Genomic DNA, 19,037 nt, shown 5'->3' with positions numbered 1-19,037 from the left:
CAGCAAGATGCAAACAAACCAACCTCAAAAGTGAGTATAAAAAAAGAGCAATAATTGTTAAATCTAGGTGACAGGTACACAGAAGTTAATTATACTTTCATCTCCGCTTTTCACATGTTCGAAAATATTCATAATAGAAAAGTAAAACCAAATTACCTGAGCAACTACATATCAGCTCTGTCAAATTTGAACCACGTAACTCCTAGTCTACATGGCCACTGACAGCACACAGAGCAACACATGGAGATCCCCACGTTACCACGTAACAGTAACACTCAAACTTGACCAAAAAAGCCTTTTACAAAACTACACATCAATTTCATTTAAGACTACAGTTAGAAAAAGTCATAAAAAGCTAATAGGCCGGGTGCAGTGGCTGTCGCCTGTAATCCCAGCACTTTGGGAGGCCGAGGCGGGCAGATCACGAGGTCAGGAGATCAAAACCATCCTGTCCAATGTGGTGAAACTCTGTCTCTACTAAAATACAAAAAAACAGCCGGGTATGGTGGTGTGCACCTGTAGTCCCAGCTACTCCAGAGGCTGAGGCAGGGGAATTGCTTGAAACTGGGAGGCACAGTTTGCAGTGAGCCGAGGTTGCGCCACTGCACTCAAGCCTGGCGACAGAGCAAGACTCCTTCTCAAAAAAAAAAAAAAAAGGTATGAATCCTATAGTAAATTAACATAATCACTTAGAGGCGTGCAACAGGTTTTACCTAAAGAATAAAAGGTTTCTAGCACACACAATTCTACAATATAAACCCAACTTTGTAATAGATACTCATATAAGCTAAGAAAAGAAGATAAAAGGAAATACATTAAAATGTTAATGTGATTATATCTACAATAGACACTCTTGCTAATTATCTATTTCGTATTTTCTATAATGTGCATTTCCTTTATTTCAAAAAACATAAAAGCTAAATACACGTGTCTAAAGTACAAATTTACTATTATAATCACTTCCTATATGCTATAAGTTCATGTGTTCATTAGTAGCTGGTCAGCATTATCTTTATTAAACTTAAAGTTGCTAACATACGTCTAGGGTGAATGACTAATAAATGTGACTACATAAATCTGGTGTACCAAATAAAACTTCTTAAGATCTGCCAAGAGTGAAGTCATTTACAGAAGCAAAAAGCATAAATACAAATATATATGCAGATGTAAATACGTTTTTTAAAAAGGGTGGAAACGCCAAACTTGTCTTGTTGCTAAGATAAACCCTTTTAATTACAGTAATTTGTGGGAAACATTTGTGCAGCTACTGAGCATATGAATAACCACTTTATCTGATTAATACCAAACTCTGTTCATACATGCTCAGGTTTTCTTCCTGACATGCTAAGATTCACTATTGGTGACTTAGAGAGAACAGCAATAAGCACAAATTAAGAATGGCACACCATCAAGAAACATAAGGCACATGTATTTATCAAGGAAGAGCACTGACCTTCTCTGTTCCCCCCTAGACATTCACATTTTACCCCTTCCTGCAAGGAAGAAGCTGCATCACATACACATTTAATGTGTCGGAGATCAATTAAGCACATATGGCACAGGAAGAGGGGGACTTATTTATTTATTTATTTAGAGACGGAGTCTCGCTCTGTCGCCCAGGCTGGAGTGCAGTGGCGCGATCTCAGCTCACTGCAACCTCCGCCTCCCACGTTCAAGCAATTCTCCGGCTTCAACCTCCCGAGGAGTTAGGACTACAGGCGCCCACTATGCCTGGCTAATTTTTTGTATTTTTTGTAGAGATGGGGGAGGGGGACTTTTAAAACAATAAAAGAATGTCTATGGTCTAGGAACACAAAATAATTTTTTAAAATTTACCTTTCCGAATTGAAGATGTGGCCTCAATGTACGGGTAGAGTGATGGATGCTTAAGCTATACAGGTACTTAGGTTTAAGTATCTTAGCTATTAAAAAGAACTGAGTTAACTTTTATTAATAAAGATCGCTTTTTACTAAATAGCAATAATTAAACTTTTATTAATTAAAGGCAATTTTATTTAAAAAAAAAAACCCTACCAACATCTTGCATTAACATGTCTAAAGCTATGACATCTGTACTCCACACAACGTCCCTCCCACACACAGATGATGGCACAGTGACAGCTACCTGCGTGCACGTGTGGGGGCCTGGGCGGGAGACTGGTATCCTGTCATCCGCCCTGCGTGCTCGTGTGGGGGCCTGGGCGAGAGACTGGTATCCTGTCATCCGCCCTGCGTGCACGTGTGGGGGCCTGGGCGGGAAGGGGCCTGGGCGGGAAGGGCTGAAGAGACTGGTATCCTGTCATCCGCCCCGCGTGCACGTGTGGGGGCCTGGGCTGGAAGGGGCCTGGGTGGGAAGGGCTGGAGACTGGTATCCTGTCATCCGCCTTTCCAAAGTGAACACACAGTGGGTGGCATTGACAGAATTAGTCACATCTGTAAGATATTGATGGTTGTGAGAGGATTTTTTTAAATCCTCAAATTTTATGCATTGGGATTTAATTTCTTATCAGCCCTGGAGAGTGGGCATCACAGAGAGTTAAAGTAGTCTCCCATTTCACACATGTAAGATGGGTTAACAAAAGCCTCAGAGATAAATTTTTAAAGTACCAAGTCTTCAAAGAGATGCCAGCCTACTCTGCAACAAGTATTTATAGCACATTTTAGATCTCTACTTTGATAAAAACAGACCGAATGTCACACCCTGTAAACACTCTGCAGGCAGTGTCAGGTTTCCACGGCGGAAGCCGCCGGCAGATGGCTCTGAGGATCGCCTTACCTGAGAGGGCATCCTGTGCCTCAAAGAAGGTACTGAGACCGCCTTTCACGTAGGCCAGGCTGCCCTCGCTCTTCTTGTTCGCCTGTCTCTTGAGGTTGGCGACTGCCATTTTGAGCTGCTCAAAACTGAAAGGAAATAAAGAAATCAAACGTTTGACACTCCAAACACGCAAAAAAGAAAACAGAATTCCTTCGGTGGAAAACACTTCACATGCTAAAACCGATGCTAAGCAGCATACAGATTAAAATCACATGAAGCCAGACGAAAACTAAACGCTTTCAAATTGTTACGTAGACCTAAACCTTTTATTACGAATGCCTAAATTACAACAGCTATACGGGTGTTGGGGCCCTCAATGGTAATTCCAAATACATTAGACCCCTAAGAAGTAAACGTGTAATGTTTTTATAACCTATATATAATATATACAACTTACCAGATAAAGAGTTTTGAACATCCTGTACCAGATAAGAAGACACAGATCATCCAGTGATAGACAATATTTCCAAAGTGTAACTGCTTTGTACATTCACTGAAGCATTGTGGAACACTGAGCATAATGTTCTACTCATCAATACTCAGTCCTCTGTCCTTAATAATAAAATTATGTAAATCCTGTGGGTCAATTCACAACTTAAATAACTAGGAAGACCACAGTATCTTATCTCAATATCTAAAGCAGAGAAAAGTGAAGGCAGGCCTCTGTATTTCTGAAGTTGTATGTCCATTTGAGCTAAGAAAATCTGGCTATAAAACTTTAAATGTATTCTTGATAGACCTACACAAGAAACGGAGCTCAATTTTGACTTATAACAATAGAAATTTTACATCTGTAATATAAAATTAGAATCATCTTCTACAATGAAAAAATTCACCTTGGACATTTGCTTTAAAAAGCAATCAGGTTAAATTTACCCTACGTATTAAAATGCCAACTTTTCTTCATGTTTTCTAGTAATGCTTTTCATCCTAATAAGTGAATGAAACATTTATATTAAGGTATATTTTAGCACACTGATTTATCAATAATTTAAGTTTTAAGCAATAAACCATTGATTTATCCAAACGTTTTTGTGGAACATAATTATTTTAAATCAATCTTGCAAATAAGCTACAAACCTGCTCTTGCAGAGAGTAAAATGTAATTAGAAGACAAAAGGGAACCTTGAAATTTGATATATGACTTTGTCTACTTTTTTGCTAATTTTAAGGCAGGTCCTTACATGATGATAAACCAACTCATCTTCCTTTGCCCTATGGTCAGAGAAGGCAGCGCGTTCCACGTTCTACACCAGAACTTAAAATCTGTATGTTGTTGAGTAGGGAGACATCACACTCACACGTGTGGTCAGAGAGGGCAGCGCGTTCCACGTTCCACACCAAAACTTAAAATCTACATGTTATTGAGTAGGGAGACATTACACTCACACGTGTCAGTTTAAGTCCCCAGCTAAGGCTCCATAAATTTTTAATAACCTGTGCCAATAATGAAATATATTGAACATAAAATGACAGTGGGAAATGAAAGGCCTCTAAAGAATCATCTCATTGTACAAATAAGGAAACAGACACCCTGGGATGTTCACGGGCAAACCCAAAGTCAAAGAGCTCGTAGACCTAAAACTATGCAACTGTAGGCAGAGCCAGACCTAAAACTCAAGTTACCGAGTAATTCCAGTTTTAGCACCTGAGTGAAACCCTTTACAGCTGACAGTCCCATATCCACTAACCTGGTGTTTGAGTGATTCTCTATAAGATACCAGGCAGCTGAAAAATTCTCACTTGTGAAATCGGCACTCATCCCATGGAACAGCATTTCTAAGTCCTTCTGGGAAAATTTACTTCTGAGGGGAAAAAAGGTTTCAAATAGATTTCAGTGGTTATTATGTATCCAGTGTAACACATACGAATACAAACCATTACAACAATACATATTAATCATACATTACCCAGAATATGTTTGTATATATGTACAAAATACATTTCCCCCATCATGGCTGATTTTTCTAACATGTAAACTTTGATTATATATAGAAAAGATAGGAAACTAGTTGAAATACAGAAATTACATCAATAAAAGAATATAAGGTTTAAAGAGGATTAAGACATCAGGTTGAGTTGTCGGTTTTATTAAACCTATCGAAATATGACATCAATCCCCACTCAATGTATAAAAATCAAAATTTGAATACAGTAATTTTAAAATATTAAATCACTTTGTTAAAATGATTTTTGTTAAAATCTATATGAAAGTTGTTTTAAGACGTACTGCCTAAGAAATCATCAAAGTACTAATAAAACCACATCTAATCACAAAGCAGCCACATTTGCATCCATGTCTAGCATGACTTGAAGAAAAGCTTGTGGTAACAACAGGGTATCCACATCATCTGCTGCTCCCTCATCTTGCCGACATGCTTAAGACTGACTTCTGGATCAATTCATTTACATATTCATTCGAACACTCATCAAGTATCTGCTATAGGTCACGTTCCATGCTGGGATGCCAGATGTGCCCACCAAGGCCCACAAGCTGGCGGCCTTTGCTGCCCCCGCCGCCCGTTTGCAGGATGAAATCCAAGCACGTCCAGGAACCGAACCCGCTTGTCTCTCAGGGCTCATCTCTGCCGCTCGAGGCCTGAAACCTGACGCTTCAGCAGCCTCAAAGGGACTACACGGTCCGCATGCTGGTTTCCACCACGTGGGTATGTACTTTGCTCGTCTGACTTGCTGTCCCCCACCCCGAAACACTGGACAAGCCCAACTCATAAGGTATAAACCAGACACAAATTATTTGATAGGGCAGCATCTCTTTTAACACTTACGCAGCGGAGAAATGACTCTGGCCCCAAAAGAATTTTTAATGTGGGTAGGTCCGGTGCTGTGGTACTTACTCTTCTCTGGGAGAGTCCTGCTGTCTCATCACAAACACAGCCTCAATTCAGAAATTAGTCCGGTGACTGTGGTACTTACTCTTCTCTGGGAGAGTCCTGCTGTCTCATCATTACAAACACAGCCTCAATTCAGAAATGAGGCAGCTTAGCCCGTGGTCAACACTCCAACTTCACCCAAAGGTAACACGTTTTTCTTCCCTCTTCCCGGCCAAAGTCAATAGTTAACAGGCTGCTTGCTCGTTTGGGGGAAACATGGCAGCTCTGTCGTACAGGTTAAGGGTGGGATGGATAAAGAAGTAAGAATGGAATGTCCTTTGGGGCCTGTGCTCTCTGCCTGCCAGGTATTCAAACCCACTTGAGTCTTGTGGCATTTTCACAGGTTCCCTAAAGGGCTCTGGACCCCTCCAGCCATGACTCACGGATGCATCTGCTTCCTCCTGCCACCCCGCAGCCTCCAGGGGTCTCTCAGTCTTACCGCAGACACTCCCTGCTGGAGTCCCTCCACATTCAGGTGACCAGTGCCCACAGGCACAACTTCCAACAGCCTGGAGCCCACTCTCTCTAGCACGCTGCTTGCTCACCTGGGCATGGAGAACACCCCTAAAATGCAGCCACCTCTACTGTCCATGCAGGCTCCGTGTCTCACAGCTGCAGGGAACACTGGCACCTGGAGGTCCCACTCACCAGGCCTAAGTGAAGACGGTCACACACTCTGCATCCTCCCACTTCACGGCCTAGCCCGGCGCTCCCCATAGGTACCTCTGCACAAATCCTCCTCGCCTGTCTACACATCCTCTCCCTCTGTGGTCCCTAGAAGAACAGGGGATGTGAGCTGCAAAACCAGATCTCAAGGAGTTCCTCTATCAACCCTACACCGCAAGACGCCCCTCACTCTAAAGTCAAATGCCTACTGCACGAGCATCTCAGCCAGGACAGGACAAACCGTTCACATTCTGTAACACTGCCCTGCTTCACTATGTTCCTTTTTTGATTGGGTGGGGGATGCCTTGCTTAGAATTACGATAACAGAAGAGAAGACAGATGAGATTTTAGGAGGTGGCACCACTTCCACTTAGACTGAGTGGACCTTGCATCTTTCCTCACCAGCTTCACAAGTTAAAAGATTTACAGCCTGAATCCTCCTGATACATGCGTGTGGCATTCATTAGCTTGCTGGTCGTTTTCACCAGTCAGCAGTCTCTGGGAGGGAGGTGGAGAACTTTGAGTTTTTAGAAGTTTATTTTGGTTTGGATTCTTCATGCTGGTTCTCATACTTTACTTAGTAAGAAAATCCTTTCACCTTTGGAAGTTTTTCTCACTTTATTTATTTGTACCCCATGCCTCCAAGTTAGAGCTTTGGGGGAATGTAGCGACTGAGTGGAGGCTTAGGCTAAGCTGTGACATGCGGAACCCCGGCTCGGTGACCCAGAAGTGCCTCCTTCTGCAGTCCTGCTCTAACCGGCAGCAGCATCTGCCTGGAAGACGGCGTGCGGGATCACGGCTTCGTCTCCACTCGGCTACAAAGAACGACATGACCAATCAGTAGGGCGTGTCATCGTGGGCAGGAGAAGTCACGGTGGCTGCAGACCATGTTTCTGTCAACCTTCCTTCTAGACACGGCCATTCAACGTGGTGTCTCATGCTTCACTTGGTCAGAGAGTTAAATGGTCTGAACAGAATCAAAATGCACTACTGATATCAACTAAATTCCTACTAACAACAGTCTTCACACATAATTTTAGTACAAGAAAGCCTCATCTAGCAGGAATGAATTCCAAGTAACATAAGGACACAGCTGAGAAAAAAGAAACGAAAGAAGGCTGAGAAGTCAGACAGCTTCTGTGCCCCTTCCCCACACCTGTGGAACTTCCCCGTGCCTTGGTGTTTCTCTGTCCAAAAGCAAACAGGGAATGAACGGAGGTTGCTAGTGTTAAGAGCTGACAATGTGAAGAAAGGATCTGTGATAGATACAATGGTAGCAAGTAGGCCAAGAAAGTATAAAATGCAGACACAAAACTCAAAAATACAGCAGCTGCACACCCTGGAGAAACAGTTAAGAACACAGAGTCCCCTTGGGTCTGGCAGCTAAATCATACTCCACGTGTATAGCCAAAATAAATTTTTTTTAAAAAGTAGAATGCACACAGCACACATAGAAAAGGGCTCTGTCCTAAACAGTTACAACGCTCACACTGGTGGTACTGACGGTGCTGTACAACCTGAACCAGCAGCTCACACCGGTGGTACTGACGGTGCTGCACAACGTGAACCAGCAGCTCACACGGGTGGTACTGACGGTGCTGCACAACCTGAACCAGCAGCTCACACCGGTGGTACTGACGGTGCTGCACAACCTGAACCAGCAGCTCACACCGGTGGTACTGACGGTGCTGCACAACCTGAACCAGCAGCTCACACCGGTGGTACTGACGGTGCTGCACAACGTGAACCAGCAGCTCACACCGGTGGTACTGACGGTGCTGCACAACGTGAACCAGCAGCTCAGAGCTTTCCATTCAGTACTCCGTTTTTAAAATTCCCCTGACACTTAAACTCTGGTAACACCTCACTTACAATGCATTACTCAATTGTTATTTTTACAAATCTAAACTGCTCTCAGCTATATCATAATATAAAGGCCTGACGTCTAGCGGAGGGCTCCAGGAGAGGGATTAAGATTTTAAGAAACTCTCCCGCCCCCAGGAGTCCCCATCTCCCTCATCCTCAGAAGGAGCAGGGATGGGTCTAGTCAGTCCCTAGCAGTGGGGCCCCTGGCGAGAAAGCAGTGGGTCTGGCGAGGTCCCCACTGGCCCCGCGCTCCCAGCTCTTCAGCCACGAACATCCCGTGCACCACGGGCTGCTGGGAGGACACGGGAGGCAGAGCCTGAGACTCGGCTTCCGCACTGGAGTGAGCAGGGAGGCCCACGATCCCGGAGCGGGACGCTGAGACTCGAGCCCTGCCCGCCCGCCAGCCACTCCCCGCACGCATCAGTCCTTAAGGCCCCTAAAGCGGGCCAGGTAGAATTTGAAAAGCACTACATCTCTTGGTCAAAATGCCACCTCCCCTAAGACGGAGCTGATGATTCTGAGAGTTCTTACTGAAGACACTAAAACTCTTTCGCTGATCTTAATTGGAAGACATGTATTGAGACTTACAGCAGAAATCAGACTTACAAGAACAAGACAGACATTCTTTTCAAGATGGTGAAATTCTAACACAGAGATGTCAAATAATCTTCCCCGAATCACACAATTAAGGCCAGGACGAACCTTGCCCGGACACCCAGAGCCCGTGTATAGTGGACACCGTTGGCTGTGACCCACCAGTCACCCTGGACCCTCTCTGCTGGAACACAGCCCCCACCTGCCCCTTAACTGGGGGAGATGGACCACCATAAGCCACACTTGTCGTATTTCCCCGCTCCTGACTGGGCGACCTTGTTCTTGGACAGTGATGCCTGAGGAACGGTCTGCTGGAGCACGTCTGGGAAAGGTCTCCGTACTTTCAAGAAGGGAAACCAAGAAGAGAGAGCATCTTTCTGCCTGAGAACATCATTATGTCCAGCTTCAACCACAGGAATTGCTAAGGAAACGTGTTTTATGCTAAAGGCAACAGAACAGCCAGCAAACTCAGGCTCCTCACATCTCAGTGACATGACTGAGTTACTGACTCAACCAACCTTTGGAGTCTACCATCAGTGAATATTGTGTATTATGAAAAAGTAGATTGCATTTTTGTTTAAATCAAATGTCTTCATTTTCTCTTACTTGCAGGTGAAGGCATTCTGATTCAATGTTCTATTGCAAAATACAAGCCTAAATATACTGATCTTTTATACAAACACCTCAAAAATGTGAAATAGATGACTTGGAAAAAACAAAAAATGAATACCAATGCCAGAGTCCATGAAGCTCCACGGGTAACACAGCTGCAAAAGTGCAGGCAGCTCATCTCAGTACTCCCAACGGGAGGCAGCAGTCGTAAGCAGCGGCTGAGGGCACAGGCTCTGGGTTCCGTCTCAGTGTTTGCTCGATCCGCCTGAATAATCTCCAGAAGTTATTCCATTACTAACGGATCACAATACATTCCTCTGAGGAATGTTTTGAAGATCAGAGTAGATAATGCTTGTGGAAGCCGTAGCAGTTTCTGACACATGATAAATGCTCAACAATGTTATTTGCTATTATTTTTATTATTTATACTTATTTATATCTTACAGACTAATTTCCTAAGTATTATTTGATTCTCATGACAATAACTGAGTTAAATATTTCCATATTCCGGATGAGGAAATGGCCTCTGAGAGGTTACATGTACAGTCGAGATTTGAACCTAGTACTTCTATTGTCAAACAGAGAACCAGAGGGTTTTAGACAGGAAATACAATCCTAACTACAAATCCGTAAAGACGACAATGCAGGAGAGAGTGAAAGGGGAGCTGCTTTCAAATGGAGAGAAGTGCTAATGTCCTTAATAACAGCAATAGGAAAGGGAGAAGTAGCATGTCAACACAGCTCATGAAGCACGGTAAAAACTCGTATGTTTGTTCAGAATAACTGGATTTTGGACTCTCAATTTCTAAGTGAAGTGCTGCCTCAAACACATCAGGAAAAGCAAAATATGCTCTGAGTAATTCAAACCAAGCCTGCATTTTAAATCCACTAGCACAGAGTTAGAGACTGAAAGTGACATAGACCCCACGTGTAAACTCACAAAATGTTTTCATCGAGGAATCAAAACACACAGCTTCAGTCATGGACAATTCCCGCCACCCTGAACAGATATATTTTCCATTAGATGGCAGTGTAAGGTCAGATTTAAACCTTCTAAAAAACAGCTAGCCCCAAGTCAGGGGAAGACCCAGGCCTGTGCACTGAGCGAAGAGACACAAACCGGCACGTTCTTCACACCTCAGCACTCGCTTTCCAGTATGAGGACTGTCTGCAGCAATGACCATGCAGCATGCAAATCAACGGGGCTCCTTCTGACCGCCCTCGCTGCCCCCACAGTCAGGCTCCGAGACTGCCCTCGCCGCCCCCACAGTGAGGCCTGGCTGCAGTGGTCTTATTCTGCGTGTGCATCGAAGAGAACACGCTTTCTTGATTTGGTGGATGGAAGATGGCGGGGGAGGCGACAATGAAAGTGGGCATTGCTAGTTCTTTGTGTGCATGCTACACATATTTTTTGTAGCTTTAACTTTTTAGCAATATAGTTTACACTCTGTTGTATTAAGTAACATAAGTTTGTTTCCATTCTTTTTTTTTTTGTCTGACCCAGTTTCTGGACTTGCAGGCACTCTCACTGCCCATCTGTTTTTACACAAGTTCCAAAGGTAAAGTCACCTAAGGCTCTTTTCTTCTGCACTCGTATTAAGAATTAATTTGCTGTCAGTTTTCCTGTTTTAAAATGTAGTCTTCTAAATTTGGTGGGAAAATTGAAATTGGTCTTTTCTGTCTGAAAGCTAAGCCGATTAGAAGAAAATCAGGTTTGCATTGCCCATGAAACCCATGTAGAAATAAAACAGATACTAGTGGTGCCACAACTGACTATTCTAGACAGCCATTCCCAGGTAATAATTCACAAAAACAGTTGGAGATCATATAAAACAGCAGAAAGCCCCTGTTTTCTGTCCCCACTCCCACATACAGACTGTCTCCTGCACATCACCCATAAATATCCTCGTTAGGCAACTGAGTATTGATTTCAAGAAACAAAGCCTAGCAAAGGTTTTTACTTAACATGAACCTGTTTTTACCTTCCTTTTTGGTTTAAATAGTCTGTCATCATTACAACTGAAGTCATGCAAAGACCACATATATTTGTGACAATTGCCATTGTAAATCAGAAATATAGACCTTTTACAAGCAAATCCTAGTCTCAATTCAAAGTGGTTATTTTTTCTGAGCAATTAGTAACATTTTTATAAGTATCATGACACCCTGTGTGCAAAAACATCAATTACAAATTTAGGAATATGAAGGGTCTTAACAGCCAAAGACAGCCAATAAATGCCAAGTTATTAAACTTGTAGGCTGAAAGAAAAAAGTATGCACGCTGGGTCCACCGGTAAAATATTTATTAAACTCTGACTCACCCCAAAGAGCCACAAGGCAACTGTACTGTTACAGTTACACTGGCTTTGCCACGTTCAGCTGAGCCGGCCACCACCCTGCAGGGCCCCTCAGGTTCCCAGTCTGCACACTAGACCGTCAGCTGTCGAGACTTTATCACCACAAACGGACTTATCTCCTGAAGGCCGCCCCCCCACCGCAATCTGATAACTCACTGGAACCACAGGGGAGCATTTAATGGCCAGCACTCACAATTCTTCAAACCCTTTTTTTTTTTTTTTTTTTTTTGAGACAGACGCTGTTGCCCGGGCTGGAGTGCAGTGGCGCGATCTCGGCTCACTGCAACTTCCACCTCCTGAGTTCAAGCGATTCTCGTGCCTCAGCTTCCCAAGTAGCTGAGATTACAGGCGCCTGCCACCACGCCCAGCTGATTTTGTAGTTTTAGTAGAGATGGGGTTTCACCACGTTGGCCGGGCTGGTCTTGAACTCCTGACCTCAAGTGATCCACCCGCCTTGGCCTCCCAAAGCACTGGGATTACAGGCGTGAGCCACCACGCCCACGCCCAGCCTCAAACCTTTTTAAATATGTTTCCACAAACAAATAATACCAAAACCCTATTATTCCTTCAATACTGACATTTTCAAAAAGTAGGTGCTCTCTAGGTTTTTAATTATTTTTTTAAAAACTGCAAATGACATTAATAAACAGAACTAAAAGACAGTATGGATCCTGACCTGAGTACAACACCATCCTCTACAAAGACCAAAGCCTTCATCTGAAAAATAGTAAGGAAATCAGCAAAATAAAACCCACATTAATATTTTACAATCTGCCTTTCCTTCCTTTTATCTTTCTCTAAAATAAGATTTCTCTAACGGAAGTCAAAGAATTCAGTAAGACAAACACAACTTTCTTGACAGTATCTAAAAAGAAAAAAAGGAACCTGGAAAAGCATTTTTCTGGTCAAAAGCATTTTCTTCTCTTTGTTTCTACACCTATTCTTACTTTCATCTTTCATTTTCTTGCCTCCTGGAATCTCTATATCTAGCTTCTCTTTCTTTTGAAAGTCTTTTGCCAAACACTTTCAGATGGACAGAAGGATGACTGGGTGTCTGTTCACGGCCTACAGGTCCCTCCCCGTGTTCCCTGATGCTACAGGATCTGCGCCTTCCTGTTCATTGGCTATTCTGAGTCTCTGTTAGAAAAACAGAGCTGGCTTGTGGAGGGCTAATGGCGATGCCAGGGACTCCTGCCCACAGAAATGCACGTCAGGTGAGGATACCACTGGCCTGTCCAAGACGGAGTGATGGTCGTGCATCTTTAGGCATTTCTCGTTGCGTTATGACTCACCTCTGGACTTTCCTTTGGGCTGGATTTAACATTAAATCTCACTGGTTCTTTCCTTAATTATGAGTTAAATAAAAGCTCTGACACCTGTTCATTTTATATTTGTGTAAGAATCATGATTTTCCCTTTTTCAAAACTTATCCTTTAATATTTTACTTTATCCCATGGCTGAGCAAATATTTCTGAAACTTAAGTAACCATCTGTACAGTAACAGATGAAATCTGTTAATTTTATTCCCACTGAAGTACTTATTAAATAAACGTACATAACGTTATTTTAAAATTTTAAAACACTTTAGTACCCTGGAATCCTAAGTCATTAAAAAAACTTTTCCCGTGTGGCAGAACAATGAATAGTATATATCCAAGAAGAGCAAAGAATCCCGTAAGGATGGAACTTCTCAGGCACTTGCTATGCTCTTCGGAAGCTGTTTACCTCCTCACTCCCTGATTCCTCACATCGACCCTAAGGAACAGGTACTGCATTGTACACCTGAGGAAACTGAGGCAAAAGGAAGCTAAGTAACCTACTCAATGTCATATTGCTAGTAAGTGGCAGAGCCCAAGTTCAAATTGAGAGAGTTTTGCCCCACACAAAACCCAATGACCTCTCAGAGAAGAAAATTTTAAGAAAGCTAAGTACTTTCAGTGCCATTATTCTTCACTGCCATTACCAATGTTATCAAATAATTAACCTGAAACTTATTAAGAACACTGCTGTTAGAGGCAGTTCAGGCCAAACCACTTTGTGGGTAGCTGAGAAGGTGTGAGGAGGCAGAGAGAACAGGGGTGAGGGGCATACACCAAAACGAAAGTGGAAGAAATCATGTTTATGATAGTAAACATCTGAATGAATCCTAACTTTGATAACTTTGTCCAAGTCTCATACAAAATGTATTCTGTATATCTGCATATTCCTTTTGCCCATGTATAAAACTGGCGCTTGGTTATGACGAACAGCTCAGAGGGCCTCCGGCTCCACACTTCTGCGGCAGGTTGGAAAGAGACTGGCTTTCCAGAGCCTTGAAGCAGCCCATAAAGGGGCTTACTATCAACTGCAAGTCTATTCATGCTTAAAACTACGCTCAAATAAACACCCAACTGTTACCATTCTTTTCTAAACCTTCCCAATCTTTAAACTCTTAATTTTGGAGGCATGGAATCCTTAACCAGCTCTAGAATGGCCCCTACTGCCAAAATGTTTCAAAGACGTTACCTAGAACAGTCCAAGTCCACCCGAAACTGCTAAGCCCCAGACTTTCTCAACTCTTTCAACTTTCCCAAAACAAGCACGCTGCCTCCCCTCGGCCAGGGGCAAACCCCAGCCGGTGGAAATGAAGCGTGCTGTCTGAATTACTAATGATCTTCAACCATAGAGAGAGACGATTGGAGAACAGCCGGTGGAAATGAAGTGTGCTGTCCGAATTACTAACAATCTTCAACCATAGAGACAGAGACAATTGGAGAATTTTCCCTATTCCTAGAAAACCCTAAACTAAAACCATGGTTAAAGTATTAACAGTGCTAATCTGTCACTTTTGGTGAGCGTTTACAGAGCAATACTCAGTACACAATTCCATAAGCAGAATCACTAAGGCCAGAAGATAAATCAGCCGCGATTAATATGTCAGGTGAATTGTTTAAGTAGAAAGGCACTACTTAGAAAAGTTACTAAAACACTGTACTAGGAATTTGGAAAAAAAACTCTAGATTCAGTTATAAGGAATCTTGAAAGATATCATTTACCTGGCAGAATTCTGATGATTAAAGTTAAATAAGTCTGGATTAAGCAAGAATGAGAGGTAGACATTATAGACAAAATTAAAGACCAGATTAGACCTGACTATTCTAAAATACTTCTAGAAAAATCAAGAAAACAGTAGATTACGAATTCTATTTTGACTTCAGGTGCCATCTACCTATTTAAACTTAACCATCTCTAGATAACATACTAAAGACTTTTCTTTTTCACAAAATGCAAAATCAAAACACTAAAGACGTAAAAGTAGTTTTAGCCAGAAGTTTTAACTAATTGCAAAGTTTACTTGCAGCAAAGCTAAACAGACCTCATAAATAACACCCGTCTCCAAACAACTGAGATGTCTTCAATTGTGCTTCCTGGGATGCTTCTGGAGTTTGAGTCCCTTTCCTGTAAGTATATAAAACTTTTCAGGAACTGAAAAATAAAGAAGACTGAAAGCAAGATGGTACTCACTTTTCAATCTCAATGCCAAGCGGGTTAGCAGGACGTAAGGACAAGGGTGGGATTCCTTTGTTCCTGTCAGTACGCATATCGTAGTAATTCATTTCATCAACCCACACAGCAGACTGATCCAAAATGCCTACAGAAATGAGGAGTATGTGCTTAATAAAGTGAAGGCTGCCCCAGGCACCTTCTAAGTCTGGCCTATTGCCTTGCTTCTTAAAGACCTAATACAAAATGCCAGTTGGATAATTTTTAAGAGATTTGAGGACATAACAGCTAAATTTTAAAAAAATGACTACTAGTTTAATTATAAGCACTAAAAAAATCTATAAAAAGGCAAAAATAACACCTCTTGGCTTATGGCTTCATTGTATATTACTCAACAGAGAAGACAAATTAAGCTGCTTAGAAAAAGTTTTGCAATAACAAACGTATTTTACAAATAATAAACTCTACAATTAAACATTGTTAAATGTAGCTGATTAAATCTGTACAAAAATTCAGAAAGTTAGTAAGATGAAATATGACCTATAATATCTGTTTATTCAAGAGAATATTCTGAAATCATGTAAACTCTTGGAAAACGTCTGGGAGACACCCAAGCACAAAACATTTGAGTTCAATGTTAGCTCAGTGGAAAGCTTCTGGTTTACGACAAATGCCAAAAAACCATTATGCACATATGATTTTATATTTAATACTGTGAGTTTCTGCCTCTGGGTTCCATAAGCTACCTAAGGACATTTCACTACAAATGAAAACCAAATGTTTTTGAAATGGTTCTTGAAAGCTCTCAAGAAACATCTTTTATTTTCTTTTCCTCTACAAACACTGGCATGTTTTCAAGAATAGTTATGCAAAAATACTACGCTGCTTACACTGCTTGCTATTTCTCATTCTTTCTACTGTTGTCAGTGCTGGAAACATCCTAGATGGCAGAAGCAGCAGGTCTTCTTTTCCATTTAGGCTGAAATCAATTTGGCGAATTCAATAAAATATCAAACACCTTTCAAGGAAGGCAGGGCTTGTATAATGGAAATGACCAGGCTACTCAGGGAAAACTGACTGGGTGTAGACCCTGTGAACAAGACAACATAAGCTCTAAAAACAGCATCTTCCTTTACAGGACCGAACTCCTTATCATTCAACCTCGCACAGGTCTTACCAGCTAGGCCTCCAGGGCCCTGGGGGGCAACAGAAAAAGAGCCGAGTGCCAGGGAGCACAGACAAAGCGTGCCCGCCTCCCCAGGCGAGGGTCAGAAAGCTTCATGGGGGAAGGCTGTCTGAATACCAGGCAACCTGTAGCGGCAAGGCTATGAACCCACCACTCATTCTCTCAGCACTCGTGGTTCTGCCAGCATGCAACAGGGGCTTTGTCAGAGGTTCTGCTCGAGTCCAGGCACTCTTGAGCTCAGTTCAAGAAAGCTTTACTGGCCAGGCGCAGTGGCTCACACCTGTAATCCCAGCACTTTGGCAGGCCGAGGTGGGCAAATCACAAGGTCATGAATTCAAGACCAGCCTGACCAACACGGTGAAACCCTGTCTCTACTAAAAATACAAAAATTAGCTGGGCGTGGTGGCGCACACCTGTTCCCAGCTACTACAGAGGCTGAGGCAGGAGAATCACTTGAACCTGGGAGGCGGAAGTTGCAGTGAGCCGAGAACAAGATCCTGCCAATGCACTCCAGCCTGGGCAACAGAGCAAGACTCTGTCACAAAACAAAAAGAAAAACAAAAAAAGAAACCTTTACTAAGCCTACTATGTGCCAGGTCCTGAGCTGAGTGTTCTAGAATAACAAAATTACCACTTTTACCTAAGTTTTCTTTATCTGCTATGTAGATTATAAGATACTAGATTTTTATCAAAATGTTTAAGTTCCTCTAGAAAACTGTGTAACAAGTTCCTGCTTTAGTTTCACAGGTTTTGGAAGACACTAAAGAAAGTAAACAAAATGGAAATGTTATATATGTATATATGTACACATGCACGTACATGTACATACATAAAGTCCACTCCGAATTTTCCCTGAAATTCCTTGAATTTTTATTTATAAAAATAATCTAGGAATTTGTGGAGAACAATGCTGCAGAAAGCCTCTATGCTCTAAGAATTAAAAAAAAAAAATTTGCAAAATTATTTATTTTCTTCATAAAGAGAAGTACTGGCTGGGTTTAATTATGCCTCAGATATTCCTACATTATACAAATATTTATCAAATGCTGACCATGTGCAAGACATTACAGGACCACAAAGATGAATTTGATATTACTCTTATTCTAAAAAGGGAAAGAGACATGCACAGAAATAGCTACAAGAAAGATGATTAGAAATTATTAATTTGTTGGGTAAGGGACTAGGCTAAGCACTTCACATTTGTGTTCTAACTCACCTAATCCTATGAGGTAGCCAGTATTATTCCACTTTCGCTCATGGAGAAACAAGGCATTAAAGTTACATACTTAGTCATGGTAAGACAGCCCAGGTTAGAATTCGAAGAGCATAACTTCTCAGACCAAGTTCCTAACACTGCTAACAGAAGGCAGCAAGTGGTCAGTGCATAAAGAAGGAAAACATCAAGTGCTATGTGGTTCAAAGAAGAGTGAGTATCACTCACGTGGGGTTAGAAACAGCCAAGCCAGGAAATGTATCATCTGGGCCTTGAAGGATGGATAAAATGAAGGAAAAGGGAATGTTGTTTAGATATATTATTACCAATTTGGCCAAATCAGGATTTTCCACCTCAAACCTTGTTTAAGAGTTTCAAAGCAATGTCATTATATTCAAGATCAAGGAACCAAAACCGGTATATCGAATGAACGAACAGATTTTGAGAATTTAGAAAAGTAGTTCTCATATGATCGTCATCCTTAGGCTTCACTAACTGTTATTTCAGCACACTGCCTTCCCGAAAGTAATACAAATATTAACCAACATTCCACTCCTGTCAAAATAAACATAAACTAAATCTAAGTTGAGATATGCAAGTAGGTAAGTTTTACATGAATCCACCAGTTTTACATCTTAAAAGACAAACTCAGGTTTACTTTCTTCTTTAGAATAAACCCATGAGAGACTTTACCTATTTTCTCAGGTTTCAGAAGCTTGAAAGAGACTGTTGAGGTTCCTCTGCCACCTGACTTAGTGGTGACAATAATGTCTCCTTTGTCATTTTTGGCTTGTCCCACTCGACATACTATTTTACTTGCAGACATCCATTCTGCCGTCAGGAGGCAATTATGTCCACAAATTGTCAAGCCTGAAAAAAGCACATGTGCATTAAAAAATCCAAAGACAAGAACAATAAGACCTTAATCATGTAGATTACATTTTTAAAATCTAGCAATAATTTTCTTGTTCAATAATTACATTTATTATTGAATATACCCAATATTATTTGCAGAGATACTGTTATCTCTATTGACTTTTCCTCTTATCTGTTTTTTTCTCTAATATTTAAGACTTATTTTAGGCTACATTTAAGTTTCTTCAAACATCAGTAGAATTAGAAAATGAACAATCACAGTAACTATGTTCTAGGCATTCCAGATTACTTAGATTACGAGAATCTTAAAATGCTTTCAGAAGTAATAAAAGGGAAACTATTGCTATTATTTGAAGTCTCAGTTATTAACGTAGAATTTTAAAGTATATGAATAAATTTATGTATCATTTTCTAAAAACATTCTATATTCACCCATCTTCCTGAAAAAACTTCACGTACTTTTTCTAGTGTTCACTTA

General features: G+C 41.6%; 1 protein-coding gene across 10 annotated transcripts in view; it reads right to left on the bottom strand.

Annotated features, from left to right (window-relative positions):
* The window catches only part of EXOC2 (exocyst complex component 2), a 209,956-nt gene that overhangs the window by 130,852 nt on the left and 60,067 nt on the right, over positions 1-19,037 (bottom strand). For 9 of the 10 annotated variants that reach the window (XM_015135401.3, XM_015135397.3, NM_001266944.1 and 6 more), the window contains 4 exon segments: positions 18,377-18,553; positions 15,306-15,432; positions 4,507-4,620; positions 2,777-2,901 (listed from right to left, as the gene is read on the bottom strand). In XM_015135401.3, the coding sequence (XP_014990887.1) occupies positions 2,777-2,901; positions 4,507-4,620; positions 15,306-15,432; positions 18,377-18,553 (543 nt within the window). 10 annotated transcript variants of the gene reach the window in all.

The sequence above is a fragment of the Macaca mulatta genome, chromosome 4 (genome assembly GCF_049350105.2).
Source record: "Macaca mulatta isolate MMU2019108-1 chromosome 4, T2T-MMU8v2.0, whole genome shotgun sequence".
Taxonomy (NCBI): domain Eukaryota; kingdom Metazoa; phylum Chordata; class Mammalia; order Primates; family Cercopithecidae; genus Macaca; species Macaca mulatta.
Note: the sequence above shows the minus strand (reverse complement) of the source record. Positions and strands in the feature narration are given on the sequence as shown.